The sequence below is a fragment of the Episyrphus balteatus genome, chromosome 1 (assembly GCF_945859705.1).
Source record: "Episyrphus balteatus chromosome 1, idEpiBalt1.1, whole genome shotgun sequence".
NCBI lineage: Eukaryota > Metazoa > Arthropoda > Insecta > Diptera > Syrphidae > Episyrphus > Episyrphus balteatus.
In genome coordinates this window covers 137,943,380-137,969,945 of record NC_079134.1, presented here as the reverse complement: position 1 = coordinate 137,969,945, position 26,566 = coordinate 137,943,380, and the positions used below count along the sequence as shown (strand labels likewise).

At 29.6% G+C, this 26,566-nt stretch overlaps 1 protein-coding gene across 2 annotated transcripts in view; it reads left to right on the top strand.

The window, feature by feature from the left end:
- The first annotated feature begins 16,377 nt into the window (after positions 1-16,377).
- Positions 16,378-26,566, top strand: part of LOC129921209 (protein espinas) — a 63,521-nt gene continuing 53,332 nt past the window's right edge. Inside the window, exon 1 of one of the 2 annotated variants that reach the window (XM_056002945.1) lies at positions 16,378-16,431. Coding sequence is in view for 1 of the 2 variants with exons in the window: in XM_056002944.1 (XP_055858919.1) it covers positions 24,297-24,607 (311 nt within the window). In the remaining variant the exon portion in view is untranslated. Of the gene's footprint in view, positions 16,432-24,238; positions 24,608-26,566 lie in introns of those variants that run through there. The other variant, XM_056002944.1, reaches the window with a different exon arrangement.

The window sequence follows — 26,566 nt, the reverse complement described above, 5'->3', positions numbered from 1 at the left end:
GGGCCCTATACTTTTTATTCTATTATAACCATCCTGAAATATTAAATTTTGTTTGTAAGAATTTTTACCTCACAAAATTATTAAATATTCTAAGTTACTGCTAATAAATTTGGCTGAAATTTGGATATATTTTGTTCTTTATAGGTCACTTTCATTATTTAAAAAAAATCTGGTTAGCTAATATTCTTTACAAATCACAACATCCAGTTTTTTTTTGATTCTTCTGAAAAGTTTTATAGATTCAATTTTTTAACGATTCAATTTTTGAAATGATCAATTGTTAAATCTTAACTTTAACTTCACCAAAAACAAAAATGTATACATCTCATCAATGTTATGAATTTCTTTTCAAATGCTTCCTATTTTAAGCAAACAAACAAATGAAAAACAAAATTTATTAAAAATTAATAAATTCCTAACTAAAATTATAAGAATTTTAATGCAACTTGATACCCAAACGAAAAAAAAAAAAACATAATATTATTCAAACTTTCATTCAAATCAAACCTCGTTAAACACTTTTCTAGTGTAGACTTTTTCTTGCCAACCAAATCTCTTTTTCTCTAATCTACTACAATTTTACCAAAGAGTATTATATGAATCTCACATCACCATACTGCGCCTGTCACTATATAACACAAAGAATTCTCTTTCATCACTCTAACATCACCATACAAGAATTGTTAGCTTCTCAAATTACAGCATACTCCTAGGCTGGTCGAATTAATTCAATTTCTCAATTCAGTTGCGGTTTGCTCTGTTCGCTCGAAGGATGTGCTTGTCGTTTCACTGCTCGCTTTCCTTTTAAAATTTCGTTTAAAATTTTACTATATCCTTAAGATTCAAATCTTCTTCCTATATCCGACGACAAGAGGCCAAAGAAAAGTGTTGCTCACTCTATCGAAAGTGAAAACACATTTTGGCCATCAGACAAGTCGGTAGTGAAAGTGTTTTTCAAATGGATTTTGTGTGAATACAATATATCCTCTTTTCACTGCCTACATTTTAGGATATAATCACACAAAAATATAATATAATTAAAGTGAGCCCAATTTACCTCATGTCGTCGTGAATAATTGATACCATTGTAAAATACATAAATACAACTCGTGTTACCTCTTATGACAGTTTTAGATTAATATTCATTACCCCATCATCTCAAAAACGACTCATTTTGAATATTCTCAAAATACCTACTCTACCCCCCATCAACCCCTAAACTTTATACCCATCTCATTACAAGTCCTTTTTAGTTGTTCTTGTTGTTGTCCTGGAATACCTACCTGCTATATCGTCCTCCGGATTACCTCACAGTAAGTATGTGAAAATAGCTTTTGAATTTTTTAACGAAATACATCTCGAAATGAAAAGTTAGAGCAAGAAATTTAGTGGGTTTGTGAGCCAAAATGTATGCAAATCATTCTAAACGACCTTCAATGTTTCATTAGTCTCCCCATAACCAGCCCCCAAACAATCCCAAACGTGTTTAACCCCCATTTTTTTGTTGGCCCGTTTTGGGTTTTAGCACTTCTTCCCTTTTGTGCCTTCAAGGCCTCCGTTAAAAGTAAGGTGTCACGACTCAACAAAACACTTTTAGAAGCTTTATAATTAAATGCATAGCACAGCTACTGATGAAGGAGTGGTGCGAAGGGATGCCACCCCCACCGAGTTGAGGGTATGGCGATGTGGGGATATGAAAGACGGCAGCCACTTTAATAAAAAGGAATTTTGCATATTCATAGAAAGTGAACAACTTTGTGGTACTTTTGGGAGAGAAAAGTGTGCGAATCACGACGCAACCATAGGACCCACGCAGACTGAGCGACGCGGTGCGGCATCGACATTGGCATCACCGCTATCCTTTTTTGCGGAATCTGTGTGTTGTAGGATCCAGAGAGGCATGTGGATATATGGAATTTCTGAGACAATTCCAACTACTCTTTTGGACGCAATTCCCAAGGCTGATTATGACGCTATTTTCGTCTGGCTCAATGTTTGCATTTTCGGTGATGGTGTGTCTGGTGTTGAGTTTGGCTAAGGGATGAGTAGTAGTCGGAGTCCTGGAAATTTGCATATTCTAGGCTCCACGAAAGGTTCACTGCACAATAAAGCCCACCGACGACGACTATACCTATTATAAGAACAGAAAGCACAGAGGAGCTTAAGCAAACCTAATTCGTTTTGGGTGATTCGATTTGGCAAGTTCACCGCATTTGTCGTGCGATGCCATCGCTCGTATCGCAGAGAGATAAATATTTGGCGGTATGGCATCAAACGTGCGGTTGTCCTTCGATTAGTTTTTTTTTTTGTTTTCATTCTGAGAGATAGAATCCTATTACGATTTTTGGCTGTTATGGTAGACCATCCTGACAAGGACCTCCATCACTCTCCTCTAAAACTTTGTATGCTCCTTTCGTTTTTGTTCAACTTGTGTGTGGGAATTTTTTGAATGGAATTTTTAGCGTTCTGGGAAAATTTCAACGTGCGACATAGAAAGATGAAAAGAGGATATGAACTTGGGGTTTTTCCGCGGGCGTATTTTCTGCAAAACATTCTATGTTTGAAAAGGATTTTTCACTTTGCCCAGGAGTTGTTAGAAGTTTGTTTTTTTTTGGTTGGTTTTGTTTGATATGGAAATTTTTTGGACTTTTTTAGAAACAATTTTGAGAGAGAATATGGTTGGAATTTCGTAGATTTTTTTTTGTTTAATGTCGGAAAGAATTTATATGAAAGGGTATTATTTTAAAAATGTTTAAAAGGGTTTTTGGATTAAAAAAAAAGAAATGAAAAGAAAAAAGTATGGGACACTGTCAAAGAATTTGAATGCGGGTTTTATCTAATATAACGGTTTATGTAAATGTGAAATATTTTTTTTTTTTTGAAATTAATACGGGAGGTGTAGTAGTTTATGTATTCTTTATTTTTGTATGAAGGTTTTTTTGATGGTATTATTCAGAAGGGAAAACAAAAAAGCTTAGAGGTTATTAAAATTTTGGTTTTAATTTCCAAATTATCTATATGAGGAGCTGAATGGATTGTGTGGAATTGTAAATCTTTAGAATTTGTTATATTAACCCTCTGTCGGCACACGGGTGCGAATTTGGCAGGACAAAAATTAAAAGTGGTCACAAAAAAGTGTCTTTATAAGGGTAAAAATACATTTTTTTGAATTGTGAATACAATATTTGAATTCCTCGGAATATTCTACATCAATTTCATATATAATTCTCTATACAATAGTGAGACCGAAAAAAGTTCTAGCGACATGAAAAAGTATAAACCAAATTCGCAAAAAAGAGGTGTTAATAGTAGTTCTAGCAAATTTCGTTAGCAATTTGATTTAAACGCTGTTGCAAAGAGTTTTGGGTGATTCCCTAGAGGGGAAATTGAAATTTTGTTAAGAATACAAAATTAACGGTAATTTTTATCTAACAAAATTATATATTACCTAATTATTATTAAGCTTTTACTTTCAATCCGTTTTTAACGATACCTAGGGTCATCTTGTTTTCGAACCTTCTCTTTAAAGACTAAACCGATGTCAATTAATTTTTATTATTTGTATTTTTTAAAAATAGGTATGTACATATGCATGTATTTCAAATTCTTTTGAAAATCAATTTTCTGAAAACGGAACAACGAATTGATTTTAGGGCTTAGTCGATATGGTGTTTCGCAAAAAGAGTCCATTTATTGTATTTATAAAAAACTTTTTTTTTTTGTAAACGGATTTTACGATTTTTCTAAAAATTCTTGTTAAACAAACATTGTATTTTGTTATTGACATACTTGGTTTCAAAAAATAATTAATTTGTTATTATAAATAAAAATTTTATATTTTTACATTTTTACTTTTTATTAATTTTTTTTTCAAAAAATTTCTTTCTTTCAACAATTGGGGCTTTGAAAATACAACAATCTGCAAAATCTTCAAGAAAAGGCAGAAACTCGAAAAATGATTCATATTAGGAATTTTATTTTGACTATTTCGTTTCGAAAAATTTTAAACCCAGTTTCTGAGACTGATACTGAGCAATTTACTTTGACTAAAAGTCTAGTAAATTTTGAATTCGAATCGACATTGACCTTCTGTAGGAAAATAACGTTTAGAAAATTTTTTGAATTTATCATTTGTATCCAAATAGGATAGAAATTACTAACTCATACTAATTAAAAAAAATAGGTATTTAATATAAATGTCATTCCTTTTATTTTTCTATGGGTGTGGGTATTATAATTCAGAAAAAAATATTTCAAAATCCTTAGAGTCCTTTAAAAAAAAAATGTTTTGTTTATAAAAATTGGTATCTATACCATTTAAAAAAAAATCTAAAGGAAAATAAAAACAAGGTTTCAAAAAAAGTTATGGAATTATGTATTTTTAAAAAAATTGATTTTTCAACAAAAAATTTTTTTTAATATGTAGGTAAATGTGTTTTTTAAAAATGTCACTAATTTTTAATTTTAAGCTAACTAAAATGCATTTGTGTTAAAATATTCATTAAAATTGGTTGAATTGTTAACGAGTAAATCAGAAATAAAGAAAATCAAAATAGTTATATGACAGTTACCGTTAGTATAAGTTCAAAAAATATTTTTTTTTTCACTTAAAAAGCACGACATTCTTTGCACACACCAAATTTGTGTCTTAAAATTTACCGCGATCGACAAAAAAATTTTGTATCTAGTTTTCTGATTTTGAATGCAAATTAATAAAATAAAATTTAAAAAATGTGTAGTTCGAAATTTTTGTTTTCATTATTTGTTGCTTTTGAAAATTTTGAATTGAAAATAATTTTTCAAAAAATAATGATTAAAAAAAAGAAGTTTCTATATCCTTACAAAGAGGTGTTACACTTCCGAAGTGTTTGAAACCGTTGCGTTGTTTATTAATATTTTGTTCCTAAATTAAGTCAATTTTTTTTTTTTATTTCCCTCGTTGGCTAAACGTAGGGAATAGACCCCTCCCTTACGATTCATATTTCCTCGACCAACCTACCCGTTTTATCTTTTGGCACACAAATTTTTGAACAATTATTTGGGATTAAAAAAATTTGTATGGAATTTTTAAGAAGTTATTAATCAACACAAAAACCAAAATTAGTCTGACCTTTTGTTTAGGAATTTTTATCTGCTAAGTTAGACTATCAATCGAATAATGCCAATATAAAAAAGTAGATATTCCTAGGAATAAAGCTCTATCTGAGGTTTATCTCACTATTGAAAAATTTTCTCTAAAAATCAAAAATTCCATTTTGGAAGAAAATCGCTTCTGTATTTTATACTGTACCTAAAGAAAGGCACAGACTTAATAAAATATTCCGCACGAAGAAATATATTTTTAAGATGTTCAAAAAAATAATGGTCTATAAAAACAAGTGAAAGTATTTAACAAATATTTTATAAATATTAATAAAAAAAAAATATATTTTTTAAATTAGAGATAGTAACGAATAACTGAAATTTTTAACTTTTGGATAAAATAATTTAGATTTAATTAAAGGCCAAAAATAAGGATAATTGCCAAATACGTATGTACACATTTTGGAAAAGTTAAATATTCTAGAAAACTCCTACTTACAATTTAAAGTTCCACTTAAAATAAAAATAAATTTTTCTTATTGCTACCTTACATTTTGTTGAAATAATATCATGTGAATAACATTTATTTCACAAAACTAAAGTTATTCTTATATAACCATTTGTTTATTTTTTGACTTTCTCACAAATGAAATTTTATATTGAAATCCGAAGAAGGAAGTTTTCGAACACACAAAAACTGTAATTTTTGAAGAAAAAATCAATTTTTTTTTATAAATAAGTGAATATTTTATATTTTTAAAATGTAATAATAAAAGATTTTTTTTTTTTAATATTTGATTTAACCTACCTTAACTGAAATATTTCTTGGAAGTAATCAACAATCCTTATACCTTGCCCTTTTGTGGACAAAAATATTTAAGTCCGTATGAAGTAGTAGAAATTATTTCACAAAAAATGGTGTTTTATAATTTCCTGTCCATGTCCATCCAACTTTGCATTTCTAATCGTAAAGATTAATAATTTTCATCTTCAGCAGAAAAAAAAAATAAGAAAAGAAAAACTGACGTTAATCTTTTGAGAGGATCCACCCTTTTGTAAATGAGAATGTCACAAAAGTAAAGCACACATCGAAGAATGAATAATTGAAATTGCTTCACTGATGAAAAAAAAGTAAGCAAGTACTTACATTTTCTTAATGCCCCATCGAAAGTCCTTTTTTTCTGTCTCTATGTGGGGGTGGATACTTGGAAATTTTCATTCTTTTCTTCTTCTTTCCATTACGAATGCTGTAAAATAAAAATACAATGTCCTGGGGTTGACTTTAATTAAAAATTTCTATTTTTATGGATGGGATGTGACTGATGAGCTATATGGTCTTTGGTGGGCTTTACTCTCGAGACCACCCCTTACTTCGTATATTTATTTTTTTCTGGTTGAGCCTTCATACAATATTTCCAAGTTTAGTGGGTATTATTTTTTGCTTTCCTACTTTATTTATTTGGTTTCTAAGATCAAGAATTAAGATTACGAGTTTGCTTTTAATTTTTCGACGAAGAAGGCAAAAAAGACGAAGGCAACTTGTGGCAGTAGGCTGGGCCAAGGGGGCGCGCAAAGTTCAAGATAGATTTATGACTTGTGTCCTTCCCCCAAAAAAAATAAAATAAAAATGGTACTGACGCAATTATTCTTTTCAATTTGAGGCAATAATTCATTACTTTTATGACCCAGAACTTTGAGTTTGTATAGAGATGTCGTTAGTGCCATGCTATAATATTATTATATGGGGTGGAAATTTTTTGCTCATTTTTCGCTTTGGATACGGTCGGTATGGGGAAGGGAGAGGCGAACTGTTTACCTGGGTTTTGAAATGATAAATGCTTGAGAATTATTTGTGTTAAGTACTTTAGTGACTTTATAAGTCGTATATATTGAATACTTTAAGCTCCGATGGTTTTGTCCATTAATTTATTTAAAATAATAAATACAATTTATAACCTATTTTTGAACCTTTGTAAGTTTTGGAGCTTGGAGAGCAATTTAAGGTCCATTTTCTTCACTCGGAGTTGAACATAACTTGAGAATTTTTAATATAAAAATTCTCAAGTTTTGTTCAACTCCGAGTGAAGAAAATGGACCTAAAAGTTTTGTCATTTTGATTAAGCTTAATTTAAGGAGGAGTGGAAATTTATGCACTGGAAAATTATTAAAGAAAAGGTCAAAAGATTCGTATTTGTTGATTTATATTTTTTTATTAGTGGAAATGGTTTTAGGCCTATTGCAATATTTCGAAAATATGATTTATCTCAACTTCGACTTCAATTTCATACCAAAAATAAGGAAACTTCAAAAACAGGGCAAGTTTTAAAAATAATAAAAACCAGTGTCAAACTTTACGAATAATTTTTAGAGTGCTGTTTTAAAATAGTAGCTGGAAATTGTCTCAAAACTACATTTTTTTAAGCTGGTTCCTTCGAGTTCTCGGATGATAATTTGTTTAGTTTTTTTTTTTTTTTTAATAATTTTTTTCCTTCGAATATTTCGGTTAAAACAATTTCGGTTCACCATATTTTTTCTGTAAAAAAAAAAACGAAAGCTCTGCATTGAAGTCACACTTCTTAATAATAACCTGAAATTTTTGTTTTGTTCAAATGTACCTACCATATATAAGTACAAGGTGGGACCTCCATCAACATCCCAGCCGTTTTCGTTGAAATTGATTTAGTTGATTACGAAAAATTCAGAAATAAAATATACAGTTTTGTACCGCAAGTAAAATAAATAACGATTCAAAAAATGTTTTTTTATTTCAAAAATGGAACCACCAAATTATACCCAATAAAATGCACGACTGGGGTCGCATGTAACTCTAATTTTAAAGCTTTTTATTCAAGAAAATTAGGAATAATTTAAAATTTGATATTTTCAAGAAATTTCATAATTAGTGTAAAAAATAAAATCTGTTTTTATAATTAATTAAACACCGTTCTAAATGATGTTTTACAAAAAAACCAAGTATGCCATTTTATTACTTATATAAAAAGGTATTTTTAGAAAAAAAAAATTTCCAAAATCGTTAGAGCCGTTTTTTTTTAAATAATTTTTTATATATAAAAAATTTCTAACATTTCAAAAAAAAAATTGGTATGCCATTTTAAAGAAATAATTAATTTACACCTAAAAAAGAAATTTCAAAATTTTTCATCAGCCCGTTTTCAAAAAATTGATTTTTCAAAAAAAAAAAAATTTGAAATATTTTTTAAAAATCCAAAAATGCGTTTCTTGAAATTTTAATATTACCTTTATGTAAACGCTTTTGCATAAATTTTTTCGTTGAAATCGGTTTAATTTTGTACGAGATATTCAGAAACCAAAAAAACCGTTCCATGACAGGTACCGTTAATAACGGTACAAAAAATATTTGTTTTATTTCAAAAATTGGCTATTACTTGTAATACTACACACAAAAATTTTAATCAAAATCGTTAGAGCCATTTTTGAAAAAAAGTAAGTTTTCTATTTCCGTTATATGGCCGTTAGTTTTGGTCATTAGTACCGCATTAGTTTTTGTCTAAAACCAAATTTAAACTCAAAACTGTTAAGTACCACGTTTGAAGAAAAAAAGCTTTATTGTTTTAGGTTCCAACTCGAGGTTCACATATACATATAGACAGACTCCCAAAAAGTTTAATTTTTTGAACTACAATGCATACCTATGCAATAAATTTTTAAAATTAAAAAAAAAAAAACCGTTAAAAATTAATTATTTTTCTTTTTTTTTCTTAATAGGTACTTAATTTTTTGATTTTGATTTTTTTTTTTTTTAAATTAAAATGTCCTTTTTTATTAATCCCTGATTTTTCAATCGTCAACTAGGCTATCAGAAGAATAAATGTCAATAAAAAAAAAACTATTATTCGTAGGAATAAGCCTTAACTGGTGTTTATCTGGTTATTGAAAAATTGGCTCAAAGTAGAATAAAGCAAATGTACCTACTTAAAAAATATTTTTGGAAAAAAGTTATTAATTTTTGTTTGAATAAAACAAGATTGTTTAAAACCGCTAGAAATTTGGCTAAAATGGGACCTTTTACAGTAAACAACACCTAATCCTTTAAGATGAAGTGAAAACGAGATACCTTATAAGTTCTTCGACGTAGAACCTTAGGATGGTTTTCGTCTTTGGTGGTGACTGTGATCTGGGAAACACCCTGTATAAACAAAATTATTTGAAAAAAGGCTCTTAAGATTTTACTTTTGCTTCATAAAAAACAGTCTCAAACTATTAATGATGTTTTGCTTAGTTTTCAAATATCGCTTTTAATAACAATTTTTTTTTAGGATGGGAGTCCTTAATCAATTAATGTAAAAATAATCACAACAAAAACATTACTGTTAAAAAAAGAGCCAAGTTCTCCTATGTTGAAATTATCCTGGCACAAAAAGTACTGAGATGTAAAAGTGTACCAAGTTCTAAAGTTTGGGTTCAAATTCGTATCATTAAAATTTTGATTGTTCTCTTGACAATTTTACTTAATTATCGATTTTTAAAGTTATTTCAAAAATTGCCAAGTAAACAATCAAAATTTTATTGATACGAATTTGAACCCAAACTTTAGAACTTGGTACACTTTTACATCTCAGTACTTTTTGTGCCAGGATAATTTCAACATAGGAGAACTTGGCTCTTTTTTTAACAGTAATGTTTTTGTTGTGATTTCACTACTTTTTGCAAGGTATGGCTGTAGAATATAAAATATCTATATTTGATGAAAATTAAGTGAAAATGGGTGGTTGCCACGCCCCCTGTCTGAAATTCTCAAACTTTAAATTTTTTCCTTTGTGTAAGCTACCAGCTCCACCATTCTACCAAATTTCAAGATTCTACGATAATCAGAAGTGCTCTATAATATTTGATGAAAATTCAGTGAAAATGGGCGGTTGCCACGCCCCCTGGCTAAAATTCTCAGATTTTAAATTTTTTCCTTTGTATAAACTACCAGCTCTACCATTCTACTAAATTTCAAGATTCTACGATAATCAGAAGTGCTCTATAATAATTGATGAAAATTCGGCGAAAATGGGCGGTTACCACGCCCCCTGAATTGAAAATCTCAAATTTTCGATTTTTTCCTTTGTATACACCACAAGTCCTATCACCATGTGAAATTTCAAGTTTCTACGATAGCGGGAAGGTCTCCATAATTTTGATGATCTGTCAGTGAGTCAGTTACGGTTTTCGCGATTTTTGAAGTCCTTTATCTCAGAAACTACTCATCGTAAGAAGCTGAAATTTTGTGAGGAATTTGGGTTTGGCGAGCTCAACAAATGTAGCGAGTTTGAAATTTCTGGCATCTTTGGTGTGGAAGTAAGAGGGGGGTCGAAAATGGCCTGAGTTGTTTCCTGTAAATAAGGGTGTAGTGCCAAAGTTGCTAGAGAACTTGGCTGAGCACTACCGTGCCCCTTGATATCCTAAAATAGGTTTACAGTGTTCATTTAAGTAATGTAGGATTAGATTACATTTATTTGTATTTTTACGACTTTGGTGTTGTTGGGAATATTTTGGGAGGATATATTATAAAATTTGGGCGGGTGGACAGAAATGTAATTCTTTAAGAAAAAAGTACCTATTAAATTACCACTTTTCAACATTAGAAAATTGCTATTCAACGCATTTATGTATTTCCTCTATTATTTTAATTAAAAACAATTTTTTTTACCAACCTATCACAACTTGTTGATCCTACAAATCTATTTATCCCTTTCTATCCATATTACAAAAAAAAACCAACAATATTTCTACTTAAATAATCACTTTATGTCCTGTCAAAAACTTTAAAAAAAGTTCAAATTCCGCATCGTTAAGTAAAACGTCTATTCAACCGACATTTTTACCATAAAACGATGACGTATAAAAACAATTCACACTTTTTTTTTCTTTCTTCTCAAAATCCACATTATGACAAGAACTGGAGTTGAGTTGAGCTTTCCACTTTAATATGTAGAAAAGACTCAATGGAGCCATGGCCATGTCATACACAAAAAGCACTTTCATTCTGCATTACACACATATACAAAGGACTATAAGGAGTAGGATACAACAGTTTTCATTATTCTGTCATAATTCCAATGACGGCACACTCAGTCTTGCTCTGGGATGTGAGATCCTTGGGATGAATAATGTAAAGCATATTTTCTCTCCTGGTTTTCATATTTTCTGTTTTTTTTTTTTTTTTGTTCCCAACTGAAATCTGGATGAAGGTAAATGAAGTGGGTTTAGGGTTAGATAAAAAACAGATTCCCAACAAACACACAGAATCACACACAGGATTTGATATTTTCGTTTATACCTTTTGTCTTTGAAATAATATCTCTCTCTGGTGTAAGTACAACAGAAAAAATAGGAAAAAACAGAAAGAAAAACTTTGCAATGAATGGTTTATATGTTCAAATATATTCTCAGTGGGATGTCCTGATTACGATTTCTTTCATTTTCTTGGGTTTTGTTCATGTTCTTCAGTGTTTTTTTTTTTTGTACCTTTCAACTCCAGAATGGAAAAATATGTCACACGCTTGTTATTTATGGAGTTCTTTATTGGTAACGTTATGACTACAGCAGCAAACTGGTAACAGCAACAACAACTGTTACCTTTATATGAAACACGGCATAAAATGAAGGGTGGTAATGAAAAGCCCTTCCGCTGAGTTATTTTTGAAAATCTCTTCGTTAAATTTCTTCCCTTTTTTGTATAAATCCTCCTTCGTCTTCTTATTTTGACTTGTTATTTTTTTTTTAAGCTTGTTGAAATGGAAAAGTTTAATCCGTAGCGAAATTGTATTCAATCAAGGGTTGATTTTTTGAGAAAGTTTTTTTTGATGATGATTCGTCGTCGTCGTCGTCTGCAGGTAGGGTTATTAATTTGCCTGTTAATTTTCATGACATTTTGTTCGCAAGTAATTTACAGTGTTTTTTTTTGTGCTGATTTCAGGGAGAATCTGAAAGATTCTTCATTTTCAAATCATTATTACAAAGTTTTATTATTTATAATAACATCCGTACAAAAGGCTTTTTAATTAAAATGGACATAATGGAGGAAGAAAAGGCGTTGCTAACATTAAAAATAATATAACTTCAGTCTAAAACGAACAATGTAAAATTGTTGTTGCTCTATTAGCCCAATAATCTTGAAGATTCTGCAAGAGGAATAACTTGCTGCAATTCTGGTAGTTCTGATTTGTCTCACAGTTATTTTTAAATAATTGCCTAATGAACATCCTAAATTTTGGTACAAGTTTATCCAACATATTGTTAATAATTTGGAAATATACCCGAATATACCAAGAAAGTTATTGTTGGCAAAAAAAAGTAATATATCAAACAATTTGCTTACTTGTTTTCAAAATATTGACTTTAAAATTTTGTAAGTTTCGATTTATCGATCAGTTTTTTGTTTTTCAAATAGGTACTATTTTAAGTGCAAAAAGCCCGGTCAGTGTTAAGTTTTTCCCTTCAAGAAGAGACTTCGTTCCAAGTTTTGTACATGTTGTTTTATATTAACTCTTATAAAAACTGCTATTTTGTGACATCGAGATTTTAAATCCAAAAATGCAGAAAAGTGCATGTTATCAAATAACATGGAAATTGTATACCTAACTAAAAGAATTACCTAATAGATCACCACAAAAATTATTTGTTGAAAATCCATCACCGAAAAAGATGTTTCGACTCCGAATATGCTCAGAGCTTTGGCAAAACAATCCAAAATGGAATCCTATTTTTTTTAGAGAAAATTAAATCATTGGCTAGATAAATTGTCCACATTATCCCAAATTGGTTCCTGATAGATTGCACGAATTTTTAATCAATCTATATATTTTTTTTATCATTGAAAGAAAGAAAAAATTGAAGAAACTAGAAAGTCCAAAAACTTTTTTTTGGCCCCAAAATTTAGATTTTTTAAATTCTTAATTTTTAGAGATGAACACTCTTGTTTTTAGCTGGTACTCCTTACCCATGTTACTTTAAGTCCCACTTTTCTTCTTCCTTTTCAATTTAAATTTGTTTGCAGTGTACTGTTGCAAATAAGGTAATAATTTAAAATATAAATTTAATATTTTAACCGTTGGTAACGGTTCTTATTTATTCATAAATCAATAAAGAATAAACCGATTTCAACTAAAATTTAAGTACAAAAATGTTTAACCTTTAAATTTTTGGATCTTATAAAGATAAAATTTTAAAATTAGAATTCTAAAAGTTTGTTTTTTTGTTTATTTATAATATATATATATTTTATATATATATTATTTTATATTTATTTATAGAAAGTGTACCCTGTACCTCCAATACAAATTTTTCAAGTTATACCAAATATCTCAAAAACGGCTCTAAAGATTTTGATTAAACTTTGTACGAATTGCAATAAAATTGCATTTTTAGTTTTTTTTTTTTTCAAAAAAGTCAAATAACAAAAACAAATTCTTCGCTTTCAGTCATTCAGAATTTAAAATATTATGAAGAATATTATTTGAGAAAATTTGTACATCAAACCGTTAGATTTAACCCTTTCGGACCCAGCGTTACTCTCATGTAACATTATTTTAAAAATTCGTAAAAAATATTAAATTAAACAATTTTTTAGGTTACGATGGCTTAATTGAAAGATAATAATGCCTAGTTACTGGATTATTACAAAAAGTTAGTCAAATATCATAACTTTAATTTTTTTTTATCGAGAAAGGGACTGAAATTCACATTTTTTTTTTTTGCAAACATTTTTTTTATATACATATGGTCATAATTTTGAAAAAAGATATAAAAAATGTTAATGCAGAAAGTGTTTTGTTTTTTTGCTTAGAAGAAGAAGCATACATTATAGATTCATAAAAAGTTATTTTCTCAGTTCTCCGACGTTTTTTGGTGGTCATAGGCAGTGCATATTACTTACATGTAACATGAGAATAACACATTAGTTTTGCTATTTATTATTTTGGAAAATAACTTTTTTCTATTCATATCTCTTAGTTGTGATGTTTTTGACCCGATAATACCGAAAAAACATTTTTTAATATTGATTTTCATAGCTTGGGTTCGAAAGGGTTAACCAAAATACATCGTCGTTTACTCATTATGTTATGAACAAGAACCCAGCATTTGTTATGTTACCAGTATAATGTTAATAACCCAATAAATCAACTTGTTCCGCAATTTAATTACTAAATGAAAATAAATAAAAAGACTAACCAATTTATTAAAAAAAAATGTTCCACATACGCCACAGTGACCAATTTTCATACAGTATTTCAAAAAAAAAAAACTTGGTATGCCGTTTTTAAGGCATTATTATTTGACATATTAAAACAATAATCCTATATAATAAATTTAAAAAAAATATTGATTTAACCAAAAAAAATTCCAAAAAAAATCATAGAATTTTATCGCACAAATTTGAATCAGAAACCGTAGAAAATAAAATCTGATAAACTTTGGGTGAATTCAATCACCTATCGGATATGCTGTCTGGGATACCCGAATCTGGAATATCTTTTTGAACGCGATTTAGCACTTATTATTCAGATAGCCACAAATAAAATATATGAATATTAAAAGGAGAATATTATTTTATTTGAGCAAATTACATTTTTTTTTATTGTTGCGTAGTATTTGCAAAATTAGCTTGACTTTATTTTTTTAATCGAACAAATTTTATAAGTTCAATTTGACGTTTAACAAACAGCTGTTTGTTTTTCACGTTTAAGGAAATATTTCTTGTGGGCTATTCACATAAACCATTTGCGAAAATTTATTTTTTCTACAAAGGGGACAATTCTATTGTTACATGAATTCCCTTAATATGCTTGAAGCTTTTGTATACAAAATTTTCGTTGAGTAGGTATAAAATATTTAATACATAAAATTAGACTTTGCTTAAGGACTGATATTTTACTTAACATTTAAAATTCTTTTCTCTAAAACTATATATAATAAAATAAAATTTTCTAATTTAAACAATTAACGTTAAATGACCCATTGATTGTCAAACTAACAATTTTCATTAAAAAATCCACATCGACTCAATTATTGAAAATCAACTGGTAATTAAATAAAAAATACCAAATAAACTCAATCAACCAAAAAAGGCTCACCTAAATTTGGAGACAACCAGCTTATCATTTCTTATAAATAACTGCCATACTCTTACTCATGTGTAAACAGAAGGCGCTTGAATTCATTCCGCCCATGAAAAATCACTGAGATAAATAATTAATTTCCCTCGAGATTTGAAGTTATTTGTGACCAAAAGGTGTTTGGTCCCAGGGAATTTCTGTCAATAAACGCGCCAAAAAAAGGCTTAATAAGATTTTATCTCTTTGCAGTTTGTTATCCGAATTGAATGTTCATAAATTGTGAGTGTGAATGCTGATGGATAAATGCAACTGCAAAAGAGATCAAACCAACGAACCAAACGTAGGAATAGGAACCTAAAACATTTCCATTCACTTTTCTGGCCAAATGGTCGACGAAGCTTTAAGTCACTTTCTAAATTTTAAGGCGGACTCATTTCAAACTTTTTAAACAAGAAGTAAAGTACGTAAGTATTTTTATTCACATGTCGGCACAAGACGTTGTCGTATTCTTCAAATAAACAGGCAAAGTGTCTTCCTACTTGCGTCTTGCGTGTTTAGCAAGTTAGCCACAAAAGCAGCAACAGCACCATTTAGTATAGTCAAGGCTTGTTTCTTTTGGTTGGGAAAAACTCTACAAGTAGGCTATAGGCACGAGATTCATGTACCTCTCCTATCCAAACTTTAACTTAGCTACCATTTGAAAAAACGAGGGAAAAAGTGAAACAACTTTGCATGAAATGACCTATAGCTTGCTGTGGAAATTTAATACCACAAATATAAATATTGAAATGAGCATAACAACGTGTGCGCTCAAGTATGCTATACGGCTACTCGTTTTTAATTCAGATCAACGACCATTGCGAAATTGTATGTGTTTGGTAGATTGCTTTCGATTTATATCGAGAGTTTATATATGCATATGGACCATATAGAATAATGCGAATTTCCTCATCTTAAATGTCTTAATCTTTGTCGGCATCATGCTGGGGCATATTTTCGACTCGAATGTCGTAATTAAATGTGCGAATTAAAAACATGCAGACCAAAAACCAGCAGGATAAGTTGTGTTATTAATTAGAACGAACCTAAGTGTTGGCAGTAGAATATATGAGCTCAATTAGCTATGCAGCTTAGATTTCAAATATGAAACATTTGTTTAATTAATATTTTATGCTAACTTGAAAACTTTTTCTTTCTATTTTTTTGCAGGTTGCTGATTTTGGATTGGCCTGCTACTGGAAGAGACAAATGTTACCATTCACAGGTTAGTAATATAATATACGACAGTAATAAATGAATCTTAACATAAGGCTGTATCAATATTGGCACAAGACATAGGAGTTATCTAAATGAACTCACAGAAATAACTTATTATGGGTAAGGTGCAGATTAAAAATTTATATTTTTAAAGAATTTCATTTTTTGTCAAAAAAATGGGAATTGCAATATTTAAAAATTGGGAAAACTTTGGATTTTTGAACAAAATATCGATTCTAAAAGACTTCGTGTGAACTCTTGTAAAATATTTTTATGGACGGTTTTTCAATACCGTTCAGAAATTTTGTTAGAGTTGTCTTCGGAAACAAAAAGGAACAATAAAAAAAAAAAAAAAACAATGAAAAACTTTATGCAAAAAACACTGAAAATGGGGAATATGTAATCGTACTTAGACAATGTAGGTAATTATTGTGCGGCATTATTATCATCGTTAGGATCACACAGTTTTATACTAAAAAAATCAGTTTCAAAAAAATGCAATCTAAACATGCGATATTGGGAATTAGCAAGAATTATTTTCGATAATTCGAAGACTCTTTAATTTCTTACTTTTGTATTTCTAACTGTAAAAATGACTGCACCGATTTTATCTGTTAGCAATTCGAAAGGGGTGATGTTTAATTTTCATTTAATTTTTTTTTTAGATTACGTTTTTTGCTTTTGTGTTTGGATGCAGTTCTTTACAATTAAATAAGCCAGTTTTACTGCTTATGTCGCGAGCAAACGGTTTTGAACAAATTTTTCCAATTGTTAGCTTGTTCCAAATTTCGAACCGATTTTTTTCAATTAATTTAAAATTGGTAAATTTAAATGAAAAACGAGTATACTTTTCATTAGAAAATTGTAAGCAGATTGTATAGAAGTGTGTAAGCTATAAGCCATTGTGATTCAAATATTGTTTCATCTCAAGATTAAAAAAAAATCGTTTGAGTTTGAATCTATCATTTAAAAGAGTATTTTTAAACACTCTAGTTTTACAAAAATATACAATAGCCCAAAAAATTAAAGAAACAAAAAAAAATTCGTGATTTTTTTAGTGATTTTCAATAGGCTGTATCTCAGTAAAAATTTATCGTATTATGAGAAAACAAAATACTAATGATTTTAGTACCAAATACTTTATATCAAATGGTAACAAAGGTTTTTACAGTTTTTTTGTTTTAATTTTTCTCGTGAGAAAATTTTTTTTGGTAAAATGATTCTTTTTAGAAAGGATATATCGTCGGCTTAGAGTGTAAACCTGCTAACTCCAACCTGCAAACTCCATATAAAAATGATTAAAAATACAAAATGCTTTCAAGTCTTATCAATTCTTTTACATTTAATAGTATGAAATCTAAGGAATAACTTTATGCTGTCTTGAATTTATTGAAACATTTAGAAATATTTTATTTTTTAACAATTTTGCCACGAGTGTAAAAGTGGATTTAGCAGGTTTACACTCTAAGCCGATGATATTAAGCTTTGAGATTATTTTTGTTTCAAACTTTTTTAGACTGCAATATCAGTCATCAAACCAAAAACCAAACTCTTGACTTTGACTATCAATACCTCAACAACGGATCAGAATGACTTTACAGAAAATTCATTTAATTATCTACAAAGAAAGTAAGTTAACTTTGTTAAAAAATATGTTTTCTTACTTATATTTTATATTTTGTTTTGCTGAATTATAATATTATTATTAAATAATAATGTTTTCTTACATTTGAGATCAATTAAGAAAATCTATCAACAAAGGCATTTTAACGTTTTTTTTTTAGAAAATTAACCGATATTTTATAACTATGCTATAAAGATACCCGAAATAAGTTTACAAAGTTACAGATTTATTCATCAAACAGTTTTTCGTTTGATATAAATTAAAACACCACATTTTTGCAGCTGTAAATAATATACTTCTAATCACTTCTTTATGGGCAAAATACATTTTTTTAGTTTATTTGAAAATTGTATTTTTAAATATCGTGTAAGAACTAGATAAGTCAAATAAAAATTAAAAAATTCAAAAAAAAGTTAAATTTTGAAAAAAAAAAAGAATTTTTCATACCATTTTGGGATAGGTATACTTGTTATTTTTTTGTTGAAAATTTTTGATTTTTCTTTGGTCAATCTACACTTAGGAGCAAAAAAATGGAATCAATATTTGCGTTCTGTAAAAACGATAATTGGTCGTGAAGTAATCGACATACATAAATGTTAATGGTAGCATTGAAAAGCTTGAAACAAAAGCTTTAAGTCAATGCTAAGAACTCAAAAATCCGTTCGTTGGTTCTATCCATCCAACATAAATGAAGTATGTAAGGAAAAAAAAAAACTGAAATTAAAACACAAATTATCTGGAAAATTTAACATTTAAAAAAAATTAAGTGCAATTCATTGACAGCCAACGCTAAAACTATCGTTGGAAAAAAAAGACTGAAATTGAAACAGAGAGTATCTGGGAAATTTAACATTAAAACAAAAATGAAGTGCAATTTATTGACAGATAGCCGTAACACTATCGTATGCATTTTTATGTTTTTACCAACGATTCAAAGTAAAAAATACAAGCTTTAAAATGAGACCATGAGACTTTGAATACAAATATTTTATCCATGGCAATTTTTGTTTTTAATATAATATAATTTATTTGATTCCGTTTTTTTGCTTCTAAGTGTAGAAGTTAAACGATAGTTATTAATAAAATGTTCAAATAAACTAAAAATAATTTGATCTTGCTCATAAAAAAGTTGTGTTTTATTTCATTTCAAAAGTTCAAACCCTCAGAACAGAAAAACAGTTTGATGAATAAATCTGTAACTTTGTAGATTATTTGCTTAAGACTTTAGTCAAATTTTGTAAAAAGGTACATGTTTTCACGTTTCATAAAAGTTTCAATTTTGTTTGGAGCAACATTTTAGTTTTTGGATTTATAACGAGTTTTTTGTTGAAAATATGGCCTAATTTTGAAACAAAAAATTTAGTGTTAGCTTACCATTGGTCCTAAATTTCGTCATTACTTATTTCCTGCTAACGAATTTTCCAACTTTTGCCCTTTCTTTTTTTTATGTGATGCGAAATTTCTCGAAGATTTTATGAAATAAGTTGTAAGTTTTTTGGTCAGAGATTTAGCAAAATTATTTTATAAAATCACAGCTTGTTTGCTGTATTTGTTTTAATAAGACCAACAAATTTCTATTATTTCCAAGTAGTTCTAACAGAAAAAATACGGTAACGTCGGTTGTTCAAGCTTAACCAATACAAATAAATACTCTGTAAATTATGCCCAGAGTGCAAAAATATCCTGTGTCTTAATTGTTTTTGTTTTTAATTTTTTTTTGTGGATTTAACATATTTTTTCCCATGGATTTTGACCATATATTACCAACAATCAACTAAAATGTTTGCTATTGCCCTATAGTAAATTTCCTTTTAATTTAAAAACTGCTATCAAATAATTCCCATTGCACAAATTCCTTTAAAACGCATCTTCTACAAGTCTTCATTTATAATCATCTTAATAGAGTTCACTGATCGACAATAATTGCTACTTAAAATATTTTTCCAGATTGTTTCAATCTACCTGTTCTGTTCTGCGACATCATAAAACGATAAAACCTTCAACATAAATTTTATTTTTATTATACCCAAAGCCAGTAGGTACTAGTCGCTCTATTGATAAAATACTCTTCTTCCTTTTTTTAGCAAAAAAAAACAAAAAATTCTCATTAAGCTAAAGATTAAGTAACAATTTGAATATCAGAAATGCAATTAATTTTGGCATTTATAGACTTCATTAATTAAGTTCAATAAAAGATTTGCCTTTTTTTTTGTTTCAAAGAATGTATTCAAGTCAAAGTCTATCTTCTTAAATTATGTAATAAAATATATTTTTTATGTGTGCGGTCTTTTAAGATAGTTAAGTCTGTGAAAGTTTCTAAAAGCCAATGAATGGACATCAATTTATTATTTTAAAATTAGAGATACCTACTAATTTAAATTGATGACTTGATTGATGTCTTAAATAATAACTAATTGGAAGTTGGAAAGTGTTTCTTGCAAAAAGCCTTTAAGCATATTTCAATGTTCAATCTACACACAAGCTGAATTATTAAACTCTTCTTAAAAGAACATCCAAATCGAAGATCTATAACTAAAAGGGTATTCAAAAAAAAAAAAAAAAAAAAATAGTAAACAAACCAACAAGTTGTAGCTTTTAATTCAGCTATTCAGCAAAATCATTTTCTTGCATTCCTAAAACTATGGCTGTTCCAATTCTTCCAAAGAATTCTTAAATTCTTGAATTTAAAGGTTCCTACTAATTTAAGTTGATTAAAAACAACAACTTCATTGATGTCTTCAATAATAACTAATTGGCAGTTGGAAAGTGTTTCTTGCTAAAAGCCTTTAAGCCTATTTCAATCTACTCACAAGCTGAATTTTTAAACTCTTGCTAAAATGAACATCCAAATCGAAGATCTATAACTTAAAGGGTATTCAAAAAAAAAAATAAAAATAGTAAACAAACCAACAAGTTGTAGCCTTTAATTCAGCTATTCAGCAAAATAATTTTCTTGCATTCCTAAAATTATGACTGTTCCAATTCTTCCAATGAATTCTTAAATACTTGAATTTAAAGGTTCCTACTAATTTAAGTTGATTAAAAACAACAACTTGATTGATGTCTTCAACAATAACTAATTGGCAGTTGGAAAGTGTTTCTTGCAAAAAGCCTTTAAGCATATTTCAATGTTCAATCTACATACAAGCTGAATTATTAAAATCTTGTTAAGAGAACATCCCAATCGAAGATCTGTAACTTAAAGGGTATTCAAAAAAAAAATAAAAATAGTAAACAAACCAACAAGTTGTAGCCTTTAATTCAGCTATTCAGCAAAATCATTTTTTTGCATTCCTAAAATTATGACTGTTTTAATTCTTCCAAAGAATTCTTGAATTCTTGAATTTAAAGGTTCCTACTATATTAAGTTGATTAAAAACAACTACTTTATTTATGTCTTCAATAATAACTAATTGGCAGTTGGAAAGTGTTTCTTGCTAAAAGCCTTTAAGCCTATTTCAATCTACTAACAAGCTGAATTTTTAAACTCTTGCTTAAATGAACATCCAAATCGAAGATCTCTAATATAACTAAAAGGGTATTCCAAAAAGAAATAGTAAACAAACAAGCTCTATCCTTTAATTCAGCTATTCAGCAAAATCATTTTCTTGCATTCCTAAAATTATGACTGTTCCAATTCTTCCAAAGAATTCTTAAATTCTTGAATTTAAAGGTTCCTACTATATTAAGTTGATTAAAAACAACAACTTCATTGATGTCTTCAATAATAACTAATTGGCAGTTGGAAAGTGTTTCTTGCTAAAAGCCTTTAAGCCTATTTCAATCTACTCACAAGCTGAATTTTTAAACTCTTGCTTAAATGAACATCCAAATCGAAGATCTCTAACTAAAAGGGTATTCCAAAAAGAAATAGTAAACAAACAAGCTCTATCCTTTAATTCAGCTATTCAGCAAAATCATTTTCTTGCATTCCTAAAATTATGACTGTTCCAATTCTTCCAAAGAATTCTTAAATTCTTGAATTTAAAGGTTCCTACTATATTAAGTTGATTAAAAACAACAACTTGATTGATGTCTTCAATAATAACTAATTGGCAGTTGGAAAGTGTTTCTTGCTAAAAGCCTTTAAGCCTATTTCAATCTACTAACAAGCTGAATTTTTAAACTCTTGCTTAAATGAACATCCAAATCGAAGATCTCTAATATAACTAAAAGGGTATTCCAAAAAGAAATAGTAAACAAACAAGCTCTATCCTTTAATTCAGCTATTCAGCAAAATCATTTTCTTGCATTCCTAAAATTATGACTGTTCCAATTCTTCCAAAGAATTCTTAAATTCTTGAATTTAAAGGTTCCTACTATATTAAGTTGATTAAAAACAACAACTTGATTGATGTCTTCAATAATAACTAATTGGCAGTTGGAAAGTGTTTCTTGCTAAAAGCCTTTAAGCCTATTTCAATCTACTAACAAGCTGAATTTTTAAACTCTTGCTTAAATGAACATCCAAATCGAAGATCTCTAACTAAAAGGGTATTCCAAAAAGAAATAGTAAACAAACAAGCTCTATTCTTTAATTCAGCTATTCAGCAAAATCATTTTCCTACATTTCTAAAAGTATGACTGTTCCAATTCTTCCCAAGAATTCTTGCCAAATCAGCTTTTATTTTTGCACCTTCTTCACCTCCATCGATCATCGAGCACCACCGCACAAAAATTACAACTTTCACACGACATTAAGTTATCAAAACAACAAAACAACACGACAAATAATAAAAAAAAAATACTCGACAAATTCCCTGACATATTTGCATTATTTGTTACCAAAACAGCACCACGATCACACGCAATCATCCAGATATTGCATTCATTCTCTTTTTCGTCTCTCTTTCGTGTCGCTGTTGTCGTATTAACTATATGGACCCACAACCTGTTAACCCAAGTCAATGATGTACACTTGATCCCGTGCGCTTTCTCGGGGCTCCAGCTTTACCATCAGCAGCAAACAGCCACACCGATCGCGCCATTAAACCAGCCCGAGAAGAGATATCCATGTTTTCTTCATTTTTTCGATCATGATGAGGATGTGGGGAATGGGGAACTAAAAACCATCAGTTCCGTATTTTCCGTCCCGTTCCCGTCTCTCAGCTAACAGACAACTCGAACGAATTCCCTCATCTCCGCCGATCCGTTTCGGAACGAACAACAAATGTCGGCAGTTAGCACACGATTATCTTCGTTTTTGTTTTGACTATCTCTTCCTTTCCACGTTCCTTCCACCTGTAGTTTTTTTTTTGTATTTTCTTTCTTATTGTCAAAAGTATCTTGTATCTGTCTCTCAGGTTGAACGCCAGCCACATGCACTTCTCGTTTGACTGGGCGCAGCAAAGTCTCTTGGAATTCCTCGGGTCTCTCAGTCGATATTTAGACGTGGCCGCGTGCGGTGTTTACGATTTTTATGATCTTTTTTTACTCTCAGTTACGTTCGTCTTATTTAAGATAGTTTTTTCTCAGATAAATGTTCTATATTTTATAATCATCGAATAATGTCGAATGCGATGTTTAATCAAAATAAGCCATTACCACGAAGGGCAACTTTAGTTGCATGTAAACATTGGTGGAATGTGTGTTTCCTGCACAATGACCAAATGAAATTCCTCCAAAAAGTGTACGGTAGACCTTTAACCCTTTCGATATGTGACACAAACAGTCCTAAAAGTGAAACGCCTTCTTACCAACCAGGCAGTCTGACTCCAACTCCTTCGCTCTTTCCCAAAAACATGCCAAGTATTCGAAGAAAGGGTAAGGCTAGCGCCAAAAGTGAAAATCCTCAACAAGGCAATGGTGCAAGTTCCCATTCCTCGCGAACTTCTCCCAGATCGGTCAAGTCCCGTAATCGCCATCGACGATCCCATAGCGCTACAAGTCCAAGTAGCCAACCGAATAGCAGTCGGGCTAATAGTCGGTCGAATAGTCAGTCGAATAGTCGTCCTAGCAGTCGGGGCAGCTGTTCGGAACCGATTGTTGCAAATGCCAAAGTTGCGATTCTAGACGATATATTCCTGTCGTCGGGAGTTTCGTGTTCCGGTGAGACGCATTCGGATCAAAGTGTGTGCAATGAAGATGGGCCTTGGGAGCAATCGAGTGATGTCATCATCACCAGTAACCATCATCATGATAATCACAAAAAGGATCAAAAATTAATGGTTGCTGATGATAATGATGTTGATGATAATGATGTTAATTTGGGAAAGACGAAGAAGAAGATAAGTGACCAAAAAATCAAAATGGCTGTTAGTCGAATTAAAAGTCGAAATTCCGCTGATAGCAGTCGAAAAAGAGATGAAGTAGAAGAAGGGAAGAATAAAAATGTTTTCGCTTGTGACCGAAACATACAACAACAACGATTCGAAGAACATGACCTGCGAAACTTGTTTGTGCGGCGCAATCGGAGTGCTCTGTGGGTGCAACATAATAATTTGAATTTGAACGTGAATGAGGCCGAATTGCAGTTGAGCGATATTGAAGAACAATTGGCAACGGTTAATAGTCTGCAACAGTGTGGATTAGTTGCAGGCTTGAATGACAAAGACTTGTGGTATGTTATGACAAAGCCTTTATTTTTTTTTTTATGTACTTGGTTACTGTTGCAATTTTTGTTTGTTTGTTTCTATAGAACTTGGGTGCTTAAAATGCATTTGTTGTTTTTTTTTTTTTAATGATTTGTATTTCAAACGATATTGTGAATTATTGATAACGCAGCAAATGGTTTACAAAATTGACATATTGAACTTTTAATCGGGTTAATCTTTATAGAGTCTAACGTTTGGTGTCTGTTGGTTTTGTTAATGTTAGAGCATATGACAGCGGTTTTTTCTTTTAAAGTTATTGTGGTATTTTATTAGTTAAGTAATTGGTCGACCAAAAAACTGGATATTAAAACAAATTGTAACAATTGTAATCAGTAAAATTCTTCTAAAATTTGAACTAGTAAATGAAATTTTTTGGAGCTCCTTAATTTTTTAAAAAACTAAGCGTTGTTGACCATGAATGTATTTTTTCAATTTTTATCAGTTTATGTTCAAAATACCTCTTTACTTTTGTAGTTTGACCCCTTTGTCTTATTTTTAAAAAGTTTGAAAATTTTATTGTGTATTTTAAAGATTTAAACGGGTCTTGAAAGAACGAAAATAGTTCTTAAAAAAAGAAAAAAAAAAAAAAATTGGCAGTTCTTCCTAATAATTATAATAGGAATAGAATCCTCAAGTGCATATATGACAACTTGGAGTCATCTGTTCATTCCACGAATTTATTTTTGAAGATATTGTTGTAAAATATTCTCCGTCTCTTCTTTTAATACCATTTTCAACTGATCAAGATCGCTTGGGAGTGGATTTATGTTATGAACGCATTTGAGGATATCAGTAACGTATCCCTTGGCAAATAACTGAGGACAAATTTATGACTCACCTTTCATCTTGCTGTTTGGCAAACAGGCTTTAGCAAATCATTCCCAAAACCTTTTCCACAAACATTTCTTTCCATTCCTTGAATTTAAAATCACTCTTCTCTCATCTGAGAGAAAGAAAACCATGATGTTGAGATATTCCCTACGTTTTTCTTTAGATGTTTCGAATAAATATAGGATATTCATTAAATTTAGGCAATAAGACGGGAACTTAAAAATCGGCGCTGTTACAGTGAAATACACTGAAATACTGAGCTTTGGCCTTAGAGATTAATTGACAGAGTTTTAAAATGATTTTTTAACTTACTCAAGAAATCGGTCATATATTATCATTATTGCTTTGACAATTGCGGTGGTGCTCTGTTTGCTTATGAACCTATAAATAAAATAGCTTTTTAGAACATTTAGCATGAAATTTTTTTCATAAAACATAGTTGAGTATCGTAGTGATTTGAAACAAGATGAAACGAAAACGCGACACGAACATTCAACTTGTTATAACTTTTTTGTTTTAATAGATAGATGAATGAAATTTATACTGTAGATAGGTTATTAAATAAAATATTAATGAACAAAATTTCAATAAATTTCATATTCAAAATTCTGAGATAACACACGTTATATCTTTTGATCTAGTGCACATACAAATTTGATTTAACTTTAATACGCATGCTGATAACATAACCTTTTATTTGATATATCACACATAACGGTACGTGCTTTACAAGTTACACAATCTTAAATTGAAAAAATTGAAAAATACCTTAAAACACCTTTGGAGATCTGTTGCCTTTAAAAAATTCTTACTTTTTTTGTAGGCATGGTAGAAATATGATTGATACGTCATATAAAAAGTGAAATAAGCTTTCAGATGATATAAAATTTATCATAGGTTGTCATTTAAAAAAATAGATATAATGAGAGAAAAAAGATTGATTTTTGTATACTTTTTTGATGAAAAAATTGATTGGGTTCAAAAAATTTTAGCTCTTTTTGTAGATGTTGTATGGACATGGTCGATATAAATATTTTGAGCTAAAATAATAAGCTTTCGGGTGATATAAAATTTATTATAGGTGGGTGGATTTA